This window comes from Gigantopelta aegis, chromosome 9 (genome assembly GCF_016097555.1).
Source record: "Gigantopelta aegis isolate Gae_Host chromosome 9, Gae_host_genome, whole genome shotgun sequence".
Classification (NCBI taxonomy): domain Eukaryota; kingdom Metazoa; phylum Mollusca; class Gastropoda; order Neomphalida; family Peltospiridae; genus Gigantopelta; species Gigantopelta aegis.
The window spans coordinates 44,409,463-44,436,982 of record NC_054707.1 but is presented as its reverse complement, the minus strand read 5'-3'; the positions used below and the strand labels follow the sequence as shown (position 1 = coordinate 44,436,982).

At 36.8% G+C, this 27,520-nt stretch overlaps 1 protein-coding gene across 2 annotated transcripts; it reads right to left on the bottom strand.

Moving 5' to 3' along the window:
* LOC121382145 lies at positions 1-26,170 on the bottom strand. Of its 2 annotated transcripts, XM_041511653.1 has the most exons (17): positions 26,084-26,170; positions 23,430-23,488; positions 21,133-21,197; positions 19,389-19,483; positions 18,298-18,302; positions 16,551-16,618; positions 15,899-15,942; positions 14,900-14,904; positions 12,831-12,892; positions 11,606-11,685; positions 9,374-9,378; positions 5,487-5,590; positions 4,958-5,046; positions 4,108-4,158; positions 3,191-3,250; positions 1,446-1,513; positions 1-160 (listed from the first exon to the last, which is right to left on the bottom strand). In XM_041511653.1, exons 2-16 carry the CDS (start codon positions 23,469-23,471, stop codon positions 1,473-1,475), a joined length of 816 nt encoding a protein of 271 aa, XP_041367587.1. In that variant the 5' UTR covers positions 23,472-23,488; positions 26,084-26,170; the 3' UTR covers positions 1-160; positions 1,446-1,472. The 2 variants fall into 2 exon arrangements, with proteins under 2 accessions (XP_041367587.1, XP_041367588.1); XM_041511654.1 differs by lacking the exon at positions 1,446-1,513.
* Between the last annotated feature and the right edge of the window lie 1,350 nt (positions 26,171-27,520).

Below are 27,520 nucleotides of genomic sequence, written 5' to 3'. Positions count from 1 at the left end.
TTTTTAATATAGTTATTTATTTATTTTCCTAAACAATTATGTTGCTGGTTTCTGATGTGTTCTGCATTACAACAATTGTTTATCTTGATTTATTTGTTTTGTTAAAATGGAACTTCCTTTGGATTCCAATTACAGCTGCAGAGTCCTGTCTGTCATGGATCTGAAAATACAAGAACATGTTTAAACAAGTCACTTGTCAAAACAGTGGGACGTGTTGTTTGTAAGGTGTACTCGTGTGCCACGTTTCCCGAACACCCGATATCATCACGGTTTTGGCAGAGAAGGTCATGTATATATTTCATTATGCTCTGTCAAGTTTTCCTCGGTGGCGTCGTGGTTAGGCCATCGGTCTACAGGCTGATAGGTACTGGGTTCGGATCCCAGTCGAGGCATGGGATTTTTTATCCAGATACCGACTCCAAACCCTGAGTGAGTGCTCCGCAAGGCTCAATGGGTAGGTGTAAACCACTTGCACCGACCAGTGATCCATAACTGGTTCAACAAAGGCCATGGTTTGTGCTATCCTGCCTTTGGGAAGCGAAAATAAAATATCCCTTGCTGCCTGTCGTAAAAGAGTTGCCTATGTGGCGACAGCGGGTTTCCTCTCATTATCTTTGACGTCCAATAGCCGATAATAAGATAAAAAAAAATCAATGTGCTCTAATGACGTCATTAAATAAAACAAACAAACTTTACTGTCAAATTTTGGTGTATTAGTTTGTGAGTGGCAGTCCTCCTACGGGCCGCTTAAGAAAGATTTAATGATTCATAAAGAATCTTATGGGGAGTGGCAGTTCTCCCATAGATGAGGCATTTTATGATGATTCGTGGAAGCAATCACAACTTTGCCAAAATATCCTTTCGACTCTGACTTGTACTAAGGTACATTTTTGATAATGATAACGACCGTAGGAACTGGTTTTCGGTGTTTACATCTCATTAAGGCAAACATTTATACAGTGATGACATCAGATGTTTTGTGCTCATCGGGTATTTGAACCATTCGTTTTAAAACATCCTCTGCTAGGAAATGAATGTTCTGTTGATTTGTATTCATATTTGAAATTAATTAGTAGCTAATCACACAGAACATTTAACATTAAAAGGAACTCGTAATAAAAAACAACATATTGCAGGTATAATACCTGTACATTTTAAATGTATAGGCAAGACACTGGATAGAGATCCCTGGAATCAACCATTATTTTGTCAAATACCCATGCGACTCTCGATTGTGCAGAGATTCGGCCCTGATCATGTATTACGGTTTTGTCGTTCAGAACTGTTTGATGTTTTCCAGACTGGGGTATTATCTGTGTGCAATATTCGTGGGGGAAAGCACGCTGCACTCCAACTATGCTTACCCGGAATAACTGCAGGTACACTGTACTAATATTCTAAATTACGCTGAAGATTACAGTTTTAATGAAATGGTAATGACTTACTCTGCTATACTGCTGCCTCTACCCGGCTTACATAACGCCAATCAGTGATCGATCAGCTTTCTCTGGAGCTGGAAAACAATATGGAAATAAAATAAACTATATTTATTACTTTAGTGGGTACTCATAAAGGAATTTTTTTCCCATTTAAATCTTTTGAGGAATATTTTCATATTTTATCACTGAGTAAATATAACTCATCGGTGTAACATGCCACATTAGGTGATTTATCATTTAGTAATATTTGACTTGACCCAGTTTTTATAAAACGTAAAATAATTTGGATTCAACAATTTCTGAATATTTTAGCAAGGCTTCATACAACTGGTATGTAGTTCAGACTTTCTTACAGTTATAGATTTTAAAGAATTTACCAGCACAAGCCCTTGTCAGTAAGAACAATTTGATAAAACGTTAGCAATGATGTTTCGTAATTTCAAGTGTTTGTATCTACGCATCTCCATTTCCAGTATTAAATTAACAATAAATAGTTATTTTTAGGACATTTTTAATAAACAGAAATAGGTTTTTAAGAATTACTTGCGACAGTGAACAAAGCAAAAACCTATATCAACACTAATAGAATATGTAGTCGTTTAAACCGTTGTCGTATTCAGAAAGCCTATTTCTTGGTTGATTTAACAAATGCTCCTCGAGTACAATTAACTTATTTGAACATAATGTTTATTATTAAGTTTTAATTACCTAGTATGGATATTTAACAATTTCAAAATGGTTGTAGCATACATAAAACAATTGTAGGCTGCTAGTCTATGTTCCCAGGACAGCGTACTTGAACCTTAATTGGATATAGGCACGTCTAATACTTATACATTTGACTGACACAATGAAGGGTCGAATGGGCATTTGGCAAAACAGTGGTTGATTCCATGAATATTTATCTAGTGCCTTCGTCTATAGGAGAACAGCCACTCCCAAGGAGATCCTTTACTGGATAATGCATCCTTCTTGAAGCGTCACAGAGACGCCTGCCATGCTCAGACTAAAACTAACACAATACAGAGGTCATTGGAATATATATCATGTGTCCGTGAAAGTTGTGTATATCCTGCCCCACCGGTGGCACCCGTCCAATCTGATTAAAATTAGCTCTACTGGTTTTGCCAGTAGATCTAACAGCATTGTGTGGACTCCAATGTCCAGATGACATTTCATCTATAAATAACAATTTAAATATCGACCAATTACACTTCGCCTTTTATAACGTTATTCGGGAGCATACAAATTCTAAAAATATCGGTCGAGACTATTTATGCAATAGGCGAACTTGTTGGTCTATTTCAACATTGAAAAACCTGGGGGAAAAGTGCAGTATACTAGTATAAACAGATTTTATGGCTATACCATCACGGTTTTTTTTCCCCGTCTTGAAACGAATTTTATATACAATTTTATATTGAAATTAGTTTCCGGCATACTTCGTAATTCACCCGAATCATTTCGTATACCCTCGGCATAAACCTGAATGTTTTCAAATTATTTTCAAATCACTGGCATGATTTTGCAAGTAAGGTTTTGATTGGTCGAATGAAAGGTCAACTGGACATGAGCTCCAACGGGCTGCTGTTAGATCCACATGTAATAGTGGAGCTAATTTTCATTAGATTGGCACCCGTCATGAGTGCTGCCACCACAGCTGTCAAGTGCGTCACTTCATGAGGTCAGCCTCTAGTGAGGAGATCATTTACTGCAGTAAGTATGTTTCAGTTGTTATTTGGATGCATTACCTTTGCTTGCCTTGTCATTAGCGTGTGTAATCGTTTTATAATCACCATAAGGTACTTGAGCTGGAAAAATATAAAGATGATCATTGAAAACGATAATTATTTTGTGTTAATGAGTGCGTCGATCAGAAGATATTAACGGGAGTATCCTACGTTTCCGGCGAGTTTTACGACGATGTCGATCAACAGATTTTAAATTAATATTAAATTAATGTTTCTAGATAAAATATTGGTGGTTATATATTAAGTGTGTTTTTGATCGTTCTAGTATTTGCACTAGGTCAAAATTCATTTTATTTTCTAACATATATTTATTAATTAGTAATAGTCGTTACAACGGGGAGAAATCGTGTATATGTATGGATGTGTGTGTGTGTGTGTGTGTGTGTATATATATATATATATATATATATATATATATATATATATATATATATATATATATATATATATATCTTGTAAATAATGGAATATTTCAAAATGAATATCATAATTTGTATTATTTTAAAGAAGTTTTGTTTACTAAACCGGACTACATTAAGTTGCTACAACAAATAACAACACGACAAATGGTGGTGTTGTTCCTTAATAGTAGAAAAGTGCAGCTGCTTTAAGTGAGTTTGTGAAGAACAAGTTGATAACGTGTCAAGTTACATGTATATATGTTGTTGATGTGTATGCTGATATTTATAATATCCGAATTGGAAGCAGTGGACTTTATTTTGAGATTGTAACCAAGTCTTTTAAGATCGGATTATCATTGTATACTTGGTTTCTCAGCGATTATTGATTTTGTAACTTATGTTAATTGTTATTGTTTGTTTCACGTCTATAGGGTATTTCTACCATAACACATTCAAAGACGCCATGTGTTCTATATCGGAATGTTTAATTGTTATTTAGACATACTAGTCTATTACCTTTGTAAGACGTTAGTATACCCCCTTTCTTATCAAGTGGGGACACGTCAGCTGAAAACAAAGATAAGGCATTTACGTCTGCTACAAATAGTTATTAAATGCAAACAATAGTGAATAATTAATTTGATCGTATATATATATATATATATATATATATATATATATATATATATATATATATATATATATATATATATATATATATATATATACTGAAGGGAAGAAATACGGGATCGCATCAACACTAACTGCACAGAGTAACTTGAATATAGAGTTAAACAAATGGAACTTTGTACAGCATTACGGTGCGTGGAGTGAATTGAATTTCGTCTACAATTCAATGTCTTCTTTTATTTATTTCTCTCAGTGTGTAAGAATATAAATATTAACGAATATCAATTATTTTCAAAACAACAGAAATAGCTCAATAGATTATCGTACTGAGTCTTCAAAATAATCTAAATAATGGTTCAAAACTAAATAAATAACCTTTTTGCAATGTTTCTTTAATTAATTTGCCTTTATAGTGTATCGTTTCTACAGTAGTCTTGTGTCATCAGAAGGCAAAAATTAAGTATTTACACATTCATGTACGTATGTATAGCCATATAACTATTAAGACATAAACAAATAAATTATTACAAATAAACAAGGTAACTAACGTGAGAGGTAAGCAATACGTATATATATATATATATATATATATATATATATATATATGTCTATCTGTCTCTCTCTGTGTGTTTGTGTTTGTGTCTCTGTGTGTGTGTGTGTGTGTGTGTGTGTGTGTGTGTGTGTGTGTGTGTGTGTCTGTCTGTGTGTGAGAGAGACAGAGAGCGATCCAGCTTACCGTCATCAATGACGGCCACCACCTTGCCGACGTGGTCCATCCACTCGTTGACGTGATGCCAGCATCCTCCACTACGACCTTCTCTGCCGCTGGAAACATGAAAACAGCAAAGCCATAATCAGCATGTCATGGCCGTTTCAGAAACAAATTAAGTTAAATTAAGACAGAGACAGAGAAAAAACTCGCTTCCGCCAAAGAGGATATTCTAACTTATAAAGCAGCAAAATAGCTTTCATATACACTTTCTTGTAGACAGAACATTGCATACTACGGCATTTAATTATTTTACCAGTTATGAACTATCGATCCCGACTGTTTGCTTCGTAATTAACAATAGGTAACCTTTTCTAAAAACACAAATAGCAGTTGCCTTGCCTCGATATCATGGTATTTTTCACGAACTATATTCGGACATGAAGATTATATTGAAATGCACGCACAAAAGAATGATGGTGTGCAACCCTGTTCACCGAGGCTGGTTACTGAAACAAACAAAAGAGAACTCCGCCGGCCTGTCGGAACTACTTACTGAGTGGCCACCAACTCGGCTCTGTGTAGACAACATTCGGGTAACTGGGGAATCTTCTTCTTACACGGTATAGAACACTGCCGCAGTAGCTCCGCGGTGTCCAGCTAAAACAAAATACAAATGTAATCCAAGGTCATTTATCATAATAGACAGAAATTATATTATTACGGAGCAGAGATTATACATATATAGATAACGGAATACTTTATGTAAAATATACAAAAGCCATATTATTATCGGGGGCCATCTCCCCCTTCATCCTCTGCACCCCCGATTTATTAATTTATCATTTTCGAATAAAACAATATATACCATAATGATTAATATGCATGTACCATTGGCTTGAGAACAGGACGTGGTGTATACATCTACTCGACAACTGTAAAAGCAGATTAAACGATGTGATATAACACTGTGAAGATGTGTCATCAGTGTTATCCAGTGCTGAATTATTCTGGTGTCAGACGAAATTTATTAACAGTTGTAATACATCCGCACTGTTGTTCACCACCAGGACTGACAGTTGGCAAAGTTACTTTATTTTTATTTCTATTCAGTGGGTTTTTAACAAACATAAAAATACAATTATATAACTATCTTCAATGGATTTGGACAATTTATTAAGACTGAAAATAAATCAAGAAAAACATATACTGAGACAAACATGTCAGAAGCTGGATTTCCTCGTTGACAATATATATATGTTTCTGATTAGAGGGTAGGCCAGGAAGTAGGTATCTTCGTGGACACCAGCTGTGCTCCATTACTCGCCTGTTTGTTTCTCTATGTATCTGAATTAGATTTTCTACCTAATCTGGGAAATCAGAACAAACGAGTTTGGGGGAAAAGTTTAATTTCACCTTTGGATACTAGTAGAAAGATGACCGTATATAATTCAATAATAATAAGATCACAGATGACCATTAATTGATTGAACCACCAGTTAGAAATAATGGAAACTACAGAAAGTATCAAATATGTTTGACACCTTGATATATATATATATATATATATATATATATATATATATATATATATATATATATATATATATATATATATATATATATATACATAAAGATTGCGAACGATGGTGCCCTTCGTACCAAGCTGTAAGGTAAAAGTGATGACTTTAGCTTTCTAACAGTTAATGTTCCCTTCATGTCGAGCAAACTTCCTTCTGCTCAAGCTTTTGGTGTAAATTGTATTAGCAATTTCCATCCGAAACCGATATAAATCAATCGTCCCACTTTTCCTGAGAGAAATGACTACGAAGCAGGGGTGCACAAATCGGTTGTCCGCGCGCCCGGGACAACCAAAATATGTTGCGGGCAACCATTCTTTGTCAAACAGTTGCCCCGGCGGGCAACCAAGAAAATCATAAAACAAGTAAAATGAAAAACAAAACTTCCCGACACTCGGACAGTCACGGGCAATTCAAAAGTATCGAAACTGACAACTTGACTGACAGGCAATATAAATATCCACCCTAACGCTGCCGTCCACCGTGCATGATTTTGACGAGTTCAATGCAGACAGATACGTTTCAGAATGGTGGCTATTAGCAACGGGCACAAGACATGTGAAAGGCCACAAACTACATCAACAACCATCCAGTTCTGAGCTGAAAATTTGGCTAAGCCATTTTCTATCTTCCGATGTGAACAATCGGTTACATAATCTATCCGACACCTAACATAATATAATAATACCAAATATTAACAGGGATCTCGCGACTGGTAACGAGAAGCGGTGTCATCAAGAATTCAGCATAACAATGTTTGCTTATTTTAATAATCACAGTTATTAATTTTAACGACAACATGTATGCAAGAAAAGTCTGAAAAATCTGTAGCGTGTTATTTTAACTCTGTAAAGTCTTTGAGCCAAAGTAATAAAAACGGACCGAAATTGCGTGTCAGTTTCAATACACATGCTAGTTCAGGGCCAAAGACAAGTAGGCTAGGGCAGTTGTTATCTGGGTAAAATTTCGGGCAAATCAACCCCTCCAGCACCCCTAAATCAAAGAGTCCCCATACGCCCATGCCACCAAATAATTGTTCGCATTAATGAATACTTAATTGCTGTTTCGTTTATTTATTTCCGTTGTCTTTGTTAATTTCGCACTCATGCATTTCGCGATCGCGGGAAAGGAACATGCAGTATTTATACAAATTGCGGTTAAACGTACACTGAATACAATTAGTTTACAATAATCATGATATTTATAAAATATTATATAAATTTGTTGACTGTGAGGTGACATCTCAAAAGTTAGCTAGATTTTAAAAAGACCGTAAAATTTGAATTCATTATCTTTTTAATCAAAACCTTTTGACGTAAATGGATAGTTGTCATAACGTGAAGTCAGCATTCTTAGGCTACGTATTTTACAAGCTGAAATCAACAACAAGCATTTAACAAGATGCGGAAATCAACAAAATGGCGCAAAATACGAAATTGTTGGGGTGTGGAATAGATGGGTTATTTTAAAATACAATTAAAAGCAGTTCAAACCAAAATAAAGATTGCTATTTTACAGAAATAATTAGCACTGTTTAAAAAAAGAAGAAGAGTATTGGCTCTCAGCTTTTTATTAATGCCATAGGCCTTAGAATTTTTGGTGTGTTTGCAGAGGGCATTGGCTTCCAACTCTGCATATCTCCCCTTGCCCACTGAAAAATCAAAGTAATATATTAACTGCCCCTAACCCCATTGCTGTCTTTGATTTTGATTGGGGATAATTTTGTTATTCAAATATATTCCAGTTTGTACATAATTAGCTGAAAAAGATACAAGTTTCATATTCATATATAAATACTCTATACAGTACTACACAAAACAATTTTGGCTAAAACATTTTCATTATGGCAAATAAAAATCCCATTTGGCAATTTTTTTGGCAACAGGTATTTTTAATCTTGGATGAGCCGCGAGTTCATCAAGTATTATGACTGTGACAGCCCAAGCGAGATCGAACCACCTCTGCGGATCCATTCAGCTGATTGGGTTGTTTCTCGTTCCAACCAGTGCACAACAACCGGACAAAGGCTGTGGTATGTGCCTTCCTGTCTGTGGGAAAGTGCATATAAAAGATCCCTTGCTGCATTAAGAAAAATGTAGCGGGTTTCCTCTGATGACTACGAGTCAGAATTACTAAATGTTTGACATCCAATAGCCGATGATTAATTAATCAGTGTGCTCCAGTGGTGTCGTTAAACAAAACAAACTTTTTTCAGCCTAAGCGAAGATGACCTGTAGATAAATAATGTTAAAAAAGAAATAAAACTAAACTGATAAGTAATGATAATAATAAAAACATTTTAAATTTCAGTTTCATTTTAAAGACAGTTCAAAATTATATTCATAAAATGTTTTATGAAATATGTGGGCAACCAAGAGATGATGTTGGGCAACCAAACTTCAGCTACTGGCCACCGGGCAACTATCACAATTTCACATTTGTGCACCCCTGCGAAGTAATCATTAAAAGGAAAATCCTATAATTTTACGTGTTGAATACAGCACACTGATGTGGATATTGCAAAATACTAAATGTAGTTTGAATTTTGTGGTCTGGTGTTGATCACTTTTGAAATATGCCCTAACACATCATCGATCAGCATATTGGAGGAAATGTCATCTCAAAAGATACCATCCACAATGTGGTTTACGAAAATAACCTATGTGTAATACAAATGTTGAATTTAATATACAAGTATAGTGAAAGCTGCACTTTTATTAAAGTTTAAAGGACAAACCTTCTGCCGCCATATAGTCATTGATATGCTCATACCACTTATTGTCATACATTATTGGTTCTTGTGTTCTTGTCGATCTTATTTGAGAAGGACATTATAAATATATGTTCTCGAATATGTTCTCACCTTTTCTGAAATATAATAAAAGCAAAAAATATACTTATAATGCTGCATATATATTTTGTATATCTTATCGTTATATATACTTATATTGCTGCATATATATTTTGTATATCTTATCGTTATATATACTTACATTGCTGCATATATATTTTGTATATCTTATCGTTATATATACTTATATTGCTGCATATATATTTTGTATATCGTATCGTTATATATACTTACATCGCTGCATATATATGTTATATATACTTATATTGCTGCATATATATTTTGTATATCGTATCGTTTGTAGAGTACATGTATATGCATATTGAAATAACATACTCATAGCTGTTCACACATGCTACAGTGTTTTTATTTATTTACTTAAAAAGACGTATGTGCACACGAACACGCACGTGTACACACAGACACACACGCACTCATGCATGCATGCATACACATACACACATACACACACATACATACATACACACATACACATACATACATGCATACATGCATACATGCATATATACATACATACATCAATACATAAGGAACTTGATATACCAGTCGTGGGGCACTGGCGTTCAAAACGGACCGTCCTGAGTTTGTTGTAGTTGTTAGGAGGTTACCGACTAACAGAGACTTCTTAACGATTGTGAGTACATATTACATTACATGTATGTGCATAAAATATTAGTGGCCATATATCAAATGTGTTTCTCGTTGTTCTAGTGTTTGTATTAGGTCAAACATCATATTGGATATACAGACACCTATATTCTAAAAAAAAAAAAAAAAAATGTTATCTATGTAATTTTAGTCGTTAAAAGATTTCGTTAGTCGGAAATACCTGACAATGCAGCAAACTATGGATAGTTACTTTAATTTGCAATACCCATGCTGGACCTATTCCCACCCCTAAACGTTTTTAATCTACCGTAAATCCTTGAATAGATGTCTGCCTCGAATAGAAGCCTGCTTTATTCGGATAAGAGGCCGGGTTACAGAACGTCTTAACAAAAATAGAGATATGCCTTGAGTAGAAGCCTGCTTTGATTAGATAAGAGGCCGGTTCACAGAACATCTCCACAAAAATAGAGATATGCCTTGAATAGAAGCCTGCTTTGATTAGATAAGAGGCCGGTTCACAGAACATCTCCACAAAAATAGAGATATGCCTTGAATAGAAGCCTGCTTTGATTAGATAAGAGGCCGGTTCACAGAACGTCTCCACAAAAATAGAGATATGCCTTGAGTAGAAGCCTGCTTTGATTACATAAGAGGCCGGGTCACAGAACGTCTCTACAAAAATAGAGATATGCCTTGAGTAGAAGCCTGCTTTCTATAACGGCCAACTTCGGTTGTTATAGCTTTTTCATCTCAATGATTACATTATATTCGTCAGACGTTTACAACCACATGGCGAGAACAGGAAAATTGAAGGTTGTTTCATTTCTCTATGAGAAAAGAGGTTTCCATATGTGCAGAACAAGCTTGGAAGTATACATTAGAATGTTATCTTGCAATAAGGCTATGATATGTGCAGAACAAGCTTGGAAGTCTACATTAGAATGTTACCTTACAATAAGGCTATGATATGTGCAGAACAAGCTTGGAAGTCTACATTAGAATGTTACCTTACAATAAGGCTATGATATGTGCAGAACAAGCTTGGAAGTCTACATTAGAATGTTACCTTGCAATAAGGCTATGATATGTGCAGAACAAGCTTGGAAGTCTACATTAGAATGTTACCTTGCAATAAGGCTATGATATGTGCAGAACAAGCTTGGAAGTCTACATTAGAATGTTATCTTGCAATAAGGCTATGATATGTGCAGAACAAGCTTGGAAGTCTGCATTAGAATGTTACCTTACAATAAGGCTATGATATGTGCAGAACAAGCTTGGAAGTCTACATTAGAATGTTACCTTACAATAAGGCTATGTTATGTGCAGAACAAGCTTGGAAGTCTACATTAGAATGTTACCTTACAATAAGGCTATGTTATGTGCAGAACAAGCTTGGAAGTCTACATTAGAATGTTACCTTACAATAAGGCTAAATTAGAAACTTGTGCATGCGACAAAAAAAGAAAGATACAAGCCTTGAAAAGAGGCCAGGTCTCAAAGCGTCACAAAACAAATAGAAGTTTACATTTATTCTATTCAAGGATTTAGGGTATATTTACCGTAATAAAAACGAATCGCTACAGCGCGTCATAAGATACACATTCAACTTACCTGTAAATTTAAGTTTCATTTTAGCCTGACACTCGACGCAGTGGCTGAGATGGCCGCCTCGTCCCACTTTAGTCACAAGTCTAGATTAAGAATTAAATAAATAGTATTAAAATCACGGACCTTAGCTATAAACGTTACGGGGTATTTTTCTCTACTAGTCTTAGAGTCGTATTTTATAATTAAAATCAGATATTACCTAGATTTTATTGTTTAGTTCATCTATTTTGGTACAATTGGATTGTTTGTAGTCAACCTGATCTTACTAATATCATGAAACGCATTTGTTTCTTCATATTTAAAAAAAAACCGCATAGATCTCTCAGATTTAATGGTTATGGAGACGATCTCTAGTCGTTATTGCTTCCATGATCCACTACCAGGTGCTCGTCTTTACGAGCACAGCCACTCCCCTAGGAGAAACGGAACAAGGTGTTTCATTCCTCTTGCACCGCCCGTGGGGGGATGCCACTCCCAAGACTAGCTTAGAAAACCCAAACTTGTTCGATGGAATAGATACAGCTGTAAAGGTATGCACTCGCGAATTTGTGTAAAAACAGTGATGATATCAGGTGTTTGCGAAATGTGAGCATGTCCTGCCTCACCGGTGCATTCGTGAAAAGTAGGGTCTGTGTCTATAGCGGAGTATGTGGTGGAATAGGGAAAGACCGATTTTGGTGGTTTAGTGTTTTCAAAGTGACTACCAGGCCCAATACTTCTGAATCAAACATATGATTGGTAGTAAATCTTTAGGCAGAGATCAATTTTAATTGTACAATGTAGGAAATTACATTTCAGGACATCTAGTTATCACAATTGTACGTGGGAGCATACCCCCAAACCCTCTAGAACCTTTGCGCCCTCGATCTCAGTCAGCCTCCCTCCCTCAATGTCTACTTGTTTCCGCCGTGCCTGACTACACAGACGTCTTTCTTACTAACAACTAACCATTAACCACTAATCCACTGTTCTGGACAGACAACCCAAATAGCTGAAGTATGTGCCCAGGACAAAGTGTTTGAACCATGATTGGGTGGAATACCGAACATTAGTGTACATGAATGATAGGGAAAGTATATGATGCAGTAAGAGTGAAGAGTGCGGCCATCTTGGATTGATCACCAGCTCGTTAAACCCGTTATTTGTCACATTGCTTTTAAGCACGGGGTTACAAAATATGAACGTTTTCACAACATGGAGTGGGTAAAGAAATCTTAGAGTAAATTACCCTGGCCAATTCTCCTGTGAAAGATCATCGATATCTCCAGGAAGGCTGTGACGATGTGATAACTAAAATAAAATAAATATGTGAACGCTAAAAACAAATCAAATGTATTGACAATGAAGCGTTAAAAAGATCATCTTGAGTTTTCAGCCATTTTAAGATGTTTCCGACAACATACTACATATAGTGTTTTGTTTATAATATCTTTAGTATATTCAGTGTGTTTCCGGTTCTCATAATGTTTTTAAGTAGCCCAAACTGGATTTGGTTTCCCAATAATTTCGTTCGTACGAAAACAATATTTTAATAGAAAAGAAAATTAAGTTAGACCTAGCACAAACACCAGGCGATCAGAAACATATTTAATATACAGCCACTTATATTTGAAGAAAAAACAGATGTATTTAATGTGCAATTTTAGTCATTAAAACGTCTCTGTTAGTCGGCAACATGTTAACAATGGCAACAAACACAGAACCGTTCCTTTTACATTTGGTTGTGATAAACGAATTAGTTATTATTTAATCTCGTAAATTCAGTATGAAACATTTATTGTTTCTTTAAATTATATGCATACATGTATGCCTGTGGGAGTGGGGGTATGTGTGTGAGTATATGCACATTTGCCTAAAACAAAACAGAAAACTGTTTCTTAGTTTTGGATCGAACCCCGTCTTTGGAACCATTTTCTAATTACGTTTTTCCCCGTTCTAACCAGTGCCCCACGACTGGCATATCAAAGGTAATATGCATCTGTTGTTATAAAAGATTCTTCTAAGACTGTATGTCAGAAATACCAAATGTTCTTGACGTTTAAATGTTGAATTTCATGATACTTTCATATCACAAATATGTATGTGTGTGTGTGTGTGTGTGTGTGTGTGTGTGTGTGTGTGTGTGTGTGTGTGTGTGTGTGTATTGATGTATGTATTGATGTATGAATATCATAATATCATACATTGTTTGTCTGTCGATGTTGATTATTACATACATAGATATTAACGCACTGGCGCAGGAGATAATTAAATCCTTTCTGGTCTAACATATTGTCCCATGCCGTTGCTGGGACTCGAACCTATGGCACCAATCGCCCGCAACTTGCAGACTCGTCACCATACGTTATGAGCTATTGAGGCATCTATAAAAAGGATGCTCTTTAATTCAAACATATCCATGGGGCATATAAGCTACGCGATCGACACCGCTTACGTGCATGAAACAGTGGGCAGACCTGGCACTGCTAGCATTTAATGATGTATGAATATCTATATATTGTATGTATGTCGAGGTTGACTGTTACATACATGCTGGGACTTGAACCTATGGCACCGAATCATCCGCAACTTGCAGACTTGCCTCTGAGCTATCGAGGCATCCACAAAAAAGAATGCTCTTTAATGCAACCACATGCATCGGGCCTACAAGCTACGTGGTCGATCCCGCTTACGTGCATGACACAGTGGGCTGACCTGTCACTGGCTAGTATGTACTGATGTATGAATATCTATATATTGTACATGTATGTATGTCGAGGTTGACTATTGCATACATAGATATTAACGCACTGGCGCAGGGGATAATTAAATAATTCAATGAGTGTATGTATGTATATATGTATGTATGTATGTATGTTTATATGTATGTATGTATTATATGCATTGTAGTTTAAAAAATAAGTTTCATTCGGAATCCAGAGTCGAGATAAGCAGCAGATCAAAGTGAAAACCAGTTCGTGTCTCCTAATTTCAAGGACCATAAAATTAATAAATCGCCATGAAAATCAAACTTGATCTTTAACAGTACATGACAAAACTACACAAGCTTTCAGCTCAATATCTTGAGGCATTACGAAAAAAAGTATTGAAAAAAAGACTTTCGTATCTTCTAAGTTCAAGGATCATTGAATGTACTTGCGTTATTTACTGCGATCCTGTCTTCGGCATGTGTCGCGGTAATCAGTCAGTTGTTTAAATCACTTCTTTTGTTTTTGTTGGGGGTTTATAGTTGTTGTTTTTGTAGTTTTTTTAGTTCATTAATTTAAAACTTTCCACTACCATTTAAATCATTCTCACCTGTCCTGAAAAAGACACCAAAATAGAAATGATAAATACACGAAATCGTAGTTTTAGAATTGATTTTTAAAAAACAAACAATTTAATTCAGGCCACCACCCAACTAAATAGTATTTTATTAAAAGAAATATATAAATATAAACACACATACACACACGAGCGCGCATGCAGGAACTTGCATACACATAAACACACACACAAACACATACAAAAACACACAAGCAAGGAAAAAATATATATTTATTTTTAAATGCATATTTTTGTATGAACATTTGTATATTATTATATAGATGAATCGATGGGTGGACATGGGTGCAATTATGGATGAATAGAAGATTGTAGTTAGGTAGTGTTTGTAACATTAATTTAATCGGGACAGATCATTGTTAAAGGGACATTCCTGACTTTGCTGCATTGTAAGATGTTTCCAACTAATAAAATACTTCTACGATTAAACTTACATATTAAATATATTTTCTTGTTTAGTATATCAGTGTCTGTATATTCAATGTGTTTCTGGTTGTCTTAATATTTGTAAGAATCCCAAACTAGATTGTATCTTCAAATAACTTCGTACGAACGAAAAATATATATTTTAGGAAATAAAATGAAATTTAACCTAGTACAAATATTAGAACGCTCAGAAACACGTTTAATATACAGCCACTAATATTTTATGCAGAAAAATATATTTGATATATAATTACATTCGTCAAAAAGTCTCTGTTAGTCGATAACATCTTAAAAACTGCAGCAAACTCAGGAATGTCCCTTTAATGCTTGTTACTTATTATCTCAGTATAATTAGTCTTTATGTTTATTGAAATGATTGCAGTAATAAAACAAGTATGGCACTGTGATAAGGCCGTCAGGATGTTGTATGGACAGCAATATATAAATACTAACCTAGACCTCTGGACTCGGGTTTGGTTTTAACAATCATATATCCATTCTTATATATTTATGGCATCATGGATTTCAAATGAGCTTTGCACTTACCACAGGAACTTTCCCTGGTTTTCCACGGATTTAGGTTAGTGTAGCTGAAATAAACGAGTCGGCGTATTTAGTAATGGTTTCAGACGGGGTTTTATTGTTGCTGTTGTGGTTGTTTCGTGGTTGGGTTTCCTTGGGGGTGTTGTTGTGCCTTCTTTTGTTTGTGGTTTTGTTTGTGGTTTATTGTTTTTATTTTTGTTATGTTTGGGGGGGGGGATTGTTTGGGGGGGGGGGGTTTATTGGTTGTTGTTGTTTACTGGGTTTTCGGGGGGTTTCAATGGGCTAGAATTGATTAAAGTCTCGAATATAATCATTAAATGTAACAATGCCTAAAACACCCTGTTACCTACACAAAAAGAACCGACTCCAATGTTTAGATGTATTTGTTTGAATTTGATTGTTATTAATTTGTAGGTGAAAGGAATGAATGACTGAATGTTTAACGACACTCCAGCACGAAAAATACATCGGCTATTGGGTGTCAAACTGTGGTAATGGTAGGTGAAAAGAGTAGAAACATAACATTATATCTCGACCTGATGTTATGAATGTAATGGAGAGGGGGGACGAAAAGAAAAAGGGGGAAAGTTGGCTATCTTTTTCGACACGTTTCCTAAAAGACACATATTTAAGCCTAAGCACAGTGCCGTGTTACCTTTTGTGGCTTTTTTCTTTCATGGCTAGAGCCTTCTGGCATCCGGGCAAGATGCGTGGAATTTGTAACTAATGAAAAGATAAATAATACACGTTGTTAAAATTGTGAGATACTGAAAGCTACTTTTCACAAATATCACAATTAAAAACAGTAATCGGAACTAACCAGAACCTGTGTGCGTATGTGTGACTGCCACGCATGCATGTATTATAAAGTTATGCATTATTCATTGATGTAAATTAATGGAATTTTGTATCTTCTGTTCGTTGCATGAATAATACACAAGTGAATGTGAAACAAACGATAACACCACAACTGTCTTTCAGAAAGGCCAAAGACCATGTATGTTCGAAATAATTGTACTATTGACAGCATTTTGAAACGTAAATGTCTTGATCAGTTAATACGCTAGTAAAACAATCTTGTCTCTTAATAGTATTTATAGCAATAAAATACAGTATTAAATAAAGGGTTTGAGAATTAAACTTCTTTTGGAATCCAGAATCCAGAGAAACAGCAGATGTAACTGAAAAATAGAGAAGATAACGAAGTATTTACAATGCAAATAACAGCTGGCATTTCTACATCATCATTATGAATATATTTACTGTCGGGTCTATTATACATTTAACATGCACTTTCCACACTTCTCTGTTCCTACATTGCACCAAAGATGTAAAGGGGATATTACCTCAGAAAGGGTATACATGTAACGTTAGTTTGTTTTTCTTTAACAACACCATTTGAGCATATATATTTATTAACCATCGGCTATTTGACAAATAGTCTTAGACAGGAAACCCGCTACATTTTTCCATTAGTAGCAACGTATATTTTATATGCACCGTCCTATAGACAGGATAGTACAAACCACGGCCTTTGATATACCAGTCGTGGTGTGCACTGGCTAGAACCGAGAAATAGCCTAATGAACCCGTCGACGGGGATCGATCCGACCGCACATCAGCTGAGCGCATTACCACTGGGTTGTCTGTTCGTATTATAATATAAAATGTATGACAGCTGTGCACATGGTTCCCTGAAAAAATACTGAAATGTGGCCCCCACCCCCTGCCATTCCCAACCCTTGCCAGACCTACCCTCTTTCAGTTCAACCCTATCTCGAATTACTATCAATTGTTCGATTGATCCTCTGATACTTCAAATTTGTAATCCTATTATAAAAAAAACTTTTAAAAAACATATATAATACTCCCTGGGGATGGGTGGTATAAAGTGCATATTAAACATATAATAAAGACTAGGGTAGTAGCTTACAAAACGTAATGAATCGAATCAAACAGAATCGTAACTATTTTAGCTATCTCAAATAATCTGCCATATCTAGTATTAAACAATATGTAAACACTTGTCAGTACTGATTTTTTGTTGTTGGTGATGGGGGTGTTGGTGTTGGTTGTGGTGGTGGTGGTGGTGGTGGTGGTGGTGGTGGTAGTGGTGTTGGGGGTTTGTTGGGGATTGGTATGTTTGAGGGCTGGTGTTGGTGTTGTTGTTTTTTGTGGGGGTGGATTTTTGTTTAGTTTTTCTGCTTATTTCAAGGACTTTAGTTGGGGGTTTTCTTTCTTCTAGACAGATTTGTATTGTACTAAATATTTATATAATTTACTTACACGGCATCGAGGTTCTTGTGTCTTCAACGAATGTACTGTCACTCTACTGTAATATCACAACTACATATACCTGCAAGTTGAACTTTTTACACCATTTAACTATCATTTATGCTCACCTTTTCTGAAATGACAAAAAAAATTAGTAATAGTCAATACATGCATTCACTTAAACACTACTAGTAAGGAAGAGTTTAGTGCATGAATTCACTTAAACACTACTAGTTTTGGCTGTTCAAGAAAGAGGTTAGTGCATGCATTCACTTAAACACTACTAGTTTTGGCTGTTCAAGAAAGAGTTTAGTGCACGAATTCACTTAAACACTACTAGTTTTGGCTGTTCAAGAAAGAGTTTAGTGCATGAATTCACTTAAACACTACTAGTTTTAGCTGTTCAAGAAAGAGTTTAGTGCATGAATTCACTTAGGTCTCACTACACAGATGTCATCTGCCATTAAAAGCCTTGATAAATTGTCCAACTTCAAATGAAGATTGCCAATAGAACAGGTTCTTGTTAGCACTAACAATATACACCATTGCGACCGTACATACTGTTAGAAGTTGGGTTGGTGTTTATTTATTTATTTACTGTTAGAAGCTGGGTTGGTGTTTATTTCTTTATTTACCGTTAGAAGTTGGGTTGGTGTTTATTTCTTTATTTACTGTTAGAAGTTGGGTGTTTTTAACTAAAGATTAAAAATATATTTTCAGCACTGAGGTAAATCAAAAACAAGTTCACAAAACTGTACGCGTATCAAAAGAAATGGTATGTTTAATATTTATTAAAAACTTAAAAGATACTAATGACACACATACGTTCATTATATCTATAAACAAATCTATCAGCAAACACGAAATAGTTTTTAAAGGTTGAAGTTTGTCAACAACAACTGAACAAACAGTTCGTAGGACACTTGCTGATGTTTAGATCTATGAGCAAGCGTTTACCTCCAGACCATCTTGTCAAACTAGAATCATATTTTAAACTTATTTGCATTTTAATTTTTTATTTTTTTTTTTAAATTAGACGTTTACAATTCCCAAACTATGCATTATACATGTATTGCATATTACATTATTTCTTTAAAAGCATTGTAGACGTTTATAATTCCAAAACAATGCAATATGTAGAGACGATATAATATTTTGTTGTAAAATCAAGACACTACATACATCACACAGCTACTACGATCAAGAATAATATGCTTACTGGCAAAAGGGTTTATGAACATCATATTTTGTCCATGGTGTGTTATGATCTCTCTGGTGGAGTTGTAGGACGTCCCATGAATATCGCGCATGCACCTGCAAACAAAACCACCACACATCTTAAGCCGTGTTTTACCCAAGAGAAAAGTTAAAGTTTATTTTGTTTAACGACACCACTAGAGCACATTGATTTATTAACCATTGGCTATTGGATGTTAGACATTTGGTAATTGTGACATATAGACTTCTGTCATATACGTTTTTCTATTAGTAGCAAGGATTTTTTTTTTTTATATGCACCATCCCATAGACAGGATAGCATATACCACGACCTTTGATATACCGACGGGGTTCGATCCCAGACCGACCGCATATCAGGCGAGTACTTTACCACTAGGCTACGTCCCGCCCCTTTAATCAACAAAATCACCACATATGTGAAACTGTGCTTTACCCAGCACAATAGGGTAGTGGGGACCATACATGTTATACTTTTGTTCTACTATGAAAAGTAACCTTTGAGGTAGCCGAACACTGCCATCTAATTCATGATTATTTTGGAATTCAGATGCTAAGAAACCGTATTTGATGTTATCTAAATAAAAAAAATTCCACCAGCATCCCTTACATATCTCCTCTTTCGCATGTGAACGCTACTATCTTGACCGGCCTCGGTGGCGTCGTGGTTAGACCATCGGTCTACAGGCTGGTAGGTACTGGGTTCGGATCCCAGTCGAGGCATGGGATTTTTAATCCAGATACCGACTCCAAACCCTGAGTGAGTGCTCCGCAAGGCTCAATGGGTAGGTGTAAACCACTTGCACCGACCAGTGATTCATAATTGGTTCAACAAAGGTCATGGTCTGTGCTATCCTGCCTGTGGGAAGCGCAAATAAAAGATCCCTTACTGCTAATCGGAAAGAGTAGCCCATGTAGTGGCGACAGCGGGTTTCCTCTCAAAATCTGTGTGGTCCTTAACTATATGTCTGACACCATATAACCGTAAATAAATTGTGTTGAGTGCGTCGTTAAATAAAACATTTCTTTCTTCTTCTTTTTTAACGTTATTGGACATGAAAATTATATTAATATTTTTACTAAATATTTCTGTTGCAAATGTTCTCCTTTAAATTTACACACCCCTTCCGCCCCTGGGGACTATCTCTGAAATTCAGAGTTTGGACCCTGGGGGCGTGCTTGAACCTATTGGGGATAAGGGCATGTAAAAAAGGTTGTCTGTCAATAACAAACTTGAGAGTCGTGAGACTGGTAGCTAGACAATGCCCTAAACCAGAGGTGTATCACAATGACACATACGTCGCTGTTCTCGCTATAGCCAGTGCACCACGACTGGTATACCAAAGGCCGTGGTATGTGCTATCATGTCTGTGGGATGGTGCATATAAAAGATCCTTTGTTACTAATGGGAAAATGCAGCGGGTTTTCTCTAAGACTATATGTAAAACAAAATATTACCAAATGTTTGACATCCAATAGCCGATGATTAATAAATCAATTTGCTCCAGTGGTGTCGTTAAACAAAACAAATTTTTAAACATACTTCTGTGTTATTAAATACCAAATTGTCCAACGATTAATCAATAGATTTGGTCTTAGACAGATTAGATTGTTGAAGCTTGTGCGACGATGACACGGTGCTTGAACATTAATCGGATAACGGCACGAAAATCAAGTTAAAATGAAACACCTACGGAAATACGTTTAGCCATGTTTAAAACAATTACCTGTTGCAGCATTCATAGGTATACTTGTAGTTCGGTTGATGAAACTTGGGACGGTTTAGGAATAGCTGTAAACGAAATTAAGTAGTGTTAGCTATAATGGGGAACCACGCTTTGAAAGGTAATCTTATAGGTGATGTATTGGAACGGTTTAGGAATAGCTGTAAACGAAATTAAGTAGTGTTAGCCATAATGGGGAACCACGCTTTGAAAGGTAATCTTATTGGTGATGTATTGGAACAGTTTAGGAATAGCTGTAAACGAAATTAAGTAGTGTTAGCTATAATGGGGAACCACGCTGTGAAAGTTAATCTTACAGGTGATGTATTGGAACGGTTTAGGAATAGCTGTAAACGAAATTAAGTAGTGTCAGCTATAATGAGGAACCACGCTTTGAAAGGTAATCTTATAGGTGATGTATTGGAAAGATTTCAAGGCCCACATAGACTCAAATTAAATCGAAATACGTTAGTTTCAACGAGAGCATCCAGAACCGCACACGGCCAGCCACAATGAAGTAATCGTATTTGATTCATATGCCCAGAACGCAAGCATCAGACGCAGCAATCGGGCAGCAAGCACGCGCCGCATGCAATTATAAAAGCCTTAAAGCGTGAATAAATAAAACGTGCAGGTGATAATGATGTAAACTGAGTGTTCTACTAATTGGCGATAAAAGGTGTAGATGATAATTATATAAATTGGGTGTTCTACTAATGGGCGATAAAAGGTGCAGATGATAATTATATAAATTGGGTGTTCTACTAATGGGCGACAAAAGGTGTAGATGATAATGATGTAAACTGGTGTTCTACTAATGGGCGATAAAAGGTGTAGATGATAATGATGTAAACTGAGTGTTCTACTAATGGGCGATAAAAGGTGCAGATGATAATTATATAAATTGGGTGTTCTACTAATGGGCGATAAAAGGTGTAGATGATAATGATGTAAACTGAGTGTTCTACTAATGGGCGATAAAAGGTGTAGATGATAATTATGTAAATGGTTGTTCTACTAATGGGCGATAAAAGGTGCAGTTGATAATTATATAAATTGGGTGTTCTACTAATGGGCGATAAAAGGTGTAGATGATAATGATGTAAACTGAGTGTTCTACTAATGGGCGATAAAAGGTGTAGATGATAATTATGCAAATGGTTGTTTTACTAATGGGTGATAAAAGGTGTGGATGATAATTATGTAAACTGAGTGTTCTAATAATGGGCGATAAAAGGTGTAGATGATAATGATGTAAACTGGGTGTTCTACTAATGGGCGATAAAAGGTGTAGATGATAATGATGTAAACTGAGTGTTCTACTAATTGGCGATAAAAGGTGTAGATGATAATTATGTAAATTGGATGTTCTACTAATGGGCGATAAAAGGTGTAGATGATAATTATGTAAACTGGGTGTTCTACTAATGGGCGATAAAAGGTGCAGTTGATAATTATATAAATTGGGTGTTCTACTAATGGGCGATAAAAGGTGTAGATGATAATGATGTAAACTGGGTGTTTTACTAATGGGCGATAAAAGTCGTAGATGATAATTATTTAAACTGGGTGTTCTACTAATGGGCGATAAAAGGTTTAGATGATAATGATGTAAATTGAGTGGTCTACTAATGAGCGATAAAAGGTGTAGCCTCTAAAGCAGATATACGTTTGGCAATCCAGGCAATAGAGTGAAAGACCCATCATAACCATGCATTTAACTCTGTATGTAACACAAAATGATATCTAAGAATGAGGAAATAATCAATAGTGGAACAGTTGTAGATTCAGTGTTGCAAATATACTAGTCAAAATAAGCTAAGGAACACTATTAGGTCTAGGTTCATTTACATGCATGTGTCTGTGAGAGAGAGAGAGAGAGAGAGAGAGAGAGAGAGAGAGAGAGAGAGAGAGAGAGAGAGAGAGAGAGAGAGAGAGAGAGAGAGAGAGAGAGAGAGAGAGAGAGAGAGAGGGGGGAGGGAGAGAGAGAGAGAGAGAGAGAGAGAGAGAGAGAGAGAGGGGAGAGAGGGAGGGAGGGGGAGAGAGAGGGGAGAGAGAGGGGAGAGAGTGAAAGAGACAGAGGGGAGGGAGGGATAGAGAGAGGGGAGAGAGGGAGAGAGAGAGGGACACAGAGACAGAGAGGAGTGAGGGAGAGAAAGCGAGAGAGAGAGAGAGAGAGAGAGAGAGAGAGAGAGAGAGAGAGAGAGGGGGGGAGGACATTAAATAGATGCAATATATTGATGGTCTCTTTTGTCTATACTACTATTTACCACACACGTTTACTGTTTGTATCTACATACCTCCTCCGTCCTGGTCATTGTTTCTGGTATCTTGCGAGACATTCTTTAAGTAGGACGCCCTGGGGAAAAAACAAACGTAAAAAATAATAATAAATGTTAGAAAACGTCAAGTAGTTGGCGGTTGTTAGAATTATTGCGTGGGTGGTAGGTGAAGGGGAAGGATAGGTTACTATCGATGTCTTTATGTATAAATGGCTGTGACAGGTTCTCACCCTGGAGACGGAAAGTTGGTTTTGTTTAGCGACACAACAAGAGCAAATTGATTTATTAATCATCGGCCATAGGATGTTAAATATTGTGTTATTTTGTAATATAATCTTGGAGAGGAAAGCCACTATGTTTGTCCATTAATATCAAGGGATATTTTATATTCACCTTCCCATAGACATGATACCACAGGGCCTTTGATATACCAGTCGTGGTGCATTGGCTGGAACGAGATATTGCACAATTGGCTCACCGACTGGGATCGATCCTAAACTGACCGCGCATCAGGCGAATGCTTAACCACTTGACTACGTCTCGCCCTCTCTGGAGACTTAGGAGTATAGCAAGGAAAGGAAAGAAATATTTTATTTAACGACGCAAAATCAACACATTTTAATTACGGTTTTATGGCGTAAAGACACATGGTTAAGGACCACACAGATAATAAGAGAGGAAATCGGCTGTCACAGTACCATAGGCTACTCTTTTCGATTAGCAGTCTACATGTTATTTCAAAGAACAATTACATTTACTGATTCAACTTAGGTCTCACTACACAGATGACTTCCGGGTGAGAGTTCATTGATCACGGTTCATTGATCACGGTCCACTATAGTTCTTAATTGTGTCACAAGTTATGGTTCACATATTCACTTCTAGGAAATGGTGAAGAATTAAAACAATATGTACGTGTAATGGTAAGCCTTCTGGCTGTATTTTGCCCATGCTATTTTGTAATATTGTGCATTGACCTTTTGGGACATGAGTGTATAGCGTAAGAGACAGCCGGGGTGAATCGGGTAATGAACCACCTGTTCGGACCGGTATTACAGCCAGATACGGTCATATAGCAAAACACTGAGACGGAAATGTTCTCAATTTTGGAGTGAAAATAAATGCTTATATAATGTATGTATATAATGTATGTTCGCAATGGTGTATGTTGTTAGTGCCAACGAGAACCCGTTCTATTGGCAATCTTCGTTTGAAGTTGGGCAATTTAATATGGGTTTCAATGGCAGATGGCATCTGTGTAGTGAGACCTTAAGAAGAAATCCAAACAGTTATTTTAACGATTTTAAATTTTGAAGAAAAAACATATAAAACGATATATTGCCGAAAGAGTAATGCATAAGAGATGAACTCAGGTCTTAAGAAGTCACATGATATGATTTGGACCAATCCAAGCATTTGTAACACAAACAGATTGATAATATGTTAAATGAAATGCGACATGTTCCGGTGCTATTTTGTGTTTTGTCAGTTTGGCCTGGTGAAGTTACAGGTTATATGCTAAAATATATTTTATTTATTACATTAAAATATTTGGTTCATCGTTGCAAATTATGTCATGTTTATGTTATATCTGGTGGCAGTGTTTTGGAGGTACGGCGCTATATGGAACTGAATGTAATCACAGTCAACAGGGCGTAATGGGAGCCTTCTCCAGAAAGAAAATGAGTTACGGTTAGGGTTAAGAAAATCATACAGTAATGATAAGAGTAATTAATTTTGTTTAAAGGTTAACTTAAAAAAACAAACATTCTGCAAAATAATTTGGGTATGGCGCCATACCCGTTTTACCCACTGGCAGAAACCCTCGGTGGGTATGCGTATATACAGGTTGATGGTTGTGATGACGTGATCCGGATGAATTCAGCTACAGGAATGAAGACTGTTTTATTTCATGACGCACTCAGCACATTTTTTACGGTTATTTGGCGTCGGACATATGGTTAAGGACCTCACATTTACTGAGATAGGAAACCCGCTGTCGCCACTTCATGGGCTACTCTTTTCGAGAATTACCCAATGGACCCACCGGCGAGGATCGATCTCAGACCGACCGCACATCAAGCGAGCGCTGTACCACTGAGCTACGTCCCGCCCCAGTTCAGTTAAAGTGAAAATAATTGTGGATTTGTGGATTATCGTCTGAAATAATTCCTTATGTTATCTCACAGTTCTAGTGTGTACATTTGAATTATTTGACCCCCAAAACATATATCTGGACATAACAATCATCGCAATACGTGTTTTAATAATTGTGGTGGTCATCTTGGATTTCACCACTTTGTTTTGTTTGTTTGTTGTTGGGGTTTTTGTTTGGGGTTTTTTTGGGTGGGTTTTTTTTTTTTTTTTTTTGGGGGGGGGTGTTGTTTTGGGGGTTTTAAGAATGTGAACTGTCAAGTTCAAGTTCTTTATTTGCCTGGCGGAGTTAGCCCAGATTTTTGAGAGTAAACCCCGCTCCTTGTAAATTGGTCACAGAAGTGTAGGCCTATCAATTTACCTCTACTAACTGGCGCATTACCTATAATTCGTATAACTTGCAACATTTGCAATATTCAGGTTAGTAACTAATAAAAGTATCTAGTAGTACTTAAAATAAGTAAAGAGGTGTAACTGCGTTGTTACATGTTAAATTATAATTAGACAGTAAAACTCACCGCTGAAACATCCGCATCAACCACTAGTCCATTTGTGTTCCCTCTTTAAAAGTATAATGTCGTGACGTTAACTATAACGGGTGTGACGTCATGACGGCGTTACATGGCTGTAACTAAGGTAGTTTACAATTTTAGATTAGGTCAGCTCATAGAGTTTCACGTACATTCACAGCAAGCTGTTGTAGCGCTCGCCAGTCATGGGCACTAGGAAAGGGGTTGTGGTGGGTGCGGGGTCGGTAGCGGGGGGGGGGGGGGAGGGGGGAATGGGAAGAAAGTTAATAGAATACATTTTTAAAAAAAGAAAAAAGTTACAAGCCGAAAATAAACAGGATTGACTGCTCGGCCGAATATTTATATAATTTGGAGCATTTTTGAAGGACAGTCCAAAATTAAATGAGAAAGAAGATAGGATCGAACTATTTAATAATATTAAAAAAAGAAAGTAATTTTGACATAAAATTTGGAACACAGATCTAAAAGTTTAAAGTCTGATCGATATGTCCACGTGAGTGGTCTCGTTAAGGTCGTTTGGGTGCACAGCTTTAGGGACGAGATGGGTTGCATCCCGTCAAGAAAACCCCTAGATTGACAGTCATTAGAGGTTGAAGGTGTAGTGCTGTGCTGAAATACAGATGTTGAGAAGCCGGATCCGTCTGAACGAGAGAGAGTATCAGACTAGGGTATAGTCCAGTCGTCATGGGTTGGTATAGTGGTGCGGACGGGCCCCGACTCCGGAGGATACGAGATGGTATCACTATAAAACAAAGTAAAGTCTAGAAAAGAGTAGTAGGGTCCGACCCCGCTTCCTATTTCTTATTAGAGTGGGGCGGTCAATCTTCCGGTGCTGCTAGGACAGGCTGGGACATGTAGAGACTAAACGCGAACAACCGTGGCGTTCTGCAGTGTGGCCGTCATACGAGTCACGAAAAAACAAGTCGACATACTCAGCCGGAGAAATGACGTGGAGGCAAGGAATCTCGCTAAAAAAAAGAATCCAACCTGGTGGTGCAGGCTGTCGAAACGAGAAGCGTTCCAGCGTTCAATCAGTTCCAATGGCCGCATACATCCCAGTAGAAAACTTCATTTCGCTGACAAAAACAACGAAATGAAGGATCCCCAAGTCGAGCACACGAAAGCACGTGCAGTGTGCACGAGCGAAACAAACACGTTTTACCGCGTCGACCTCCAGACTGGGAATGTGCGGCAGTTGAAAAGCAATGATTTCTAAAATAATCGTTCGCCTCGCTCGCGGCCGGTTAGGATATAACTTTAGTGTTCTGAGTATTTTAAAACAGGAAGCGGTACGTAGCCCAGTGCTAAAACGCTCGCTTGATCCGCAGTCGTTCTGGAATCGATTCCCGTCGGTAGGCCCATTGGGCTATTTCTCGTTCCGGCCTGTGCACCACGACTGGTATATCAAAGGCCGTGGTACGTGCT

Coding starts and splice junctions, on each gene's coding strand:
- LOC121382145 (XM_041511653.1), bottom strand. CDS start 23,471: ATGTCTCGCAAGATACCAGAAACAATGACCAGGACGGAGGAG. Junction 15,943..16,550: donor AAAGAAAAAAGCCACAAAAG/GTAACACGGCAC, acceptor CGTTTATTTCAG/CTACACTAACCTAAATCCGT. Junction 4,159..4,957: donor GGTGGCCGTCATTGATGACG/GTAAGCTGGATC, acceptor CTTTGTTTTCAG/CTGACGTGTCCCCACTTGAT.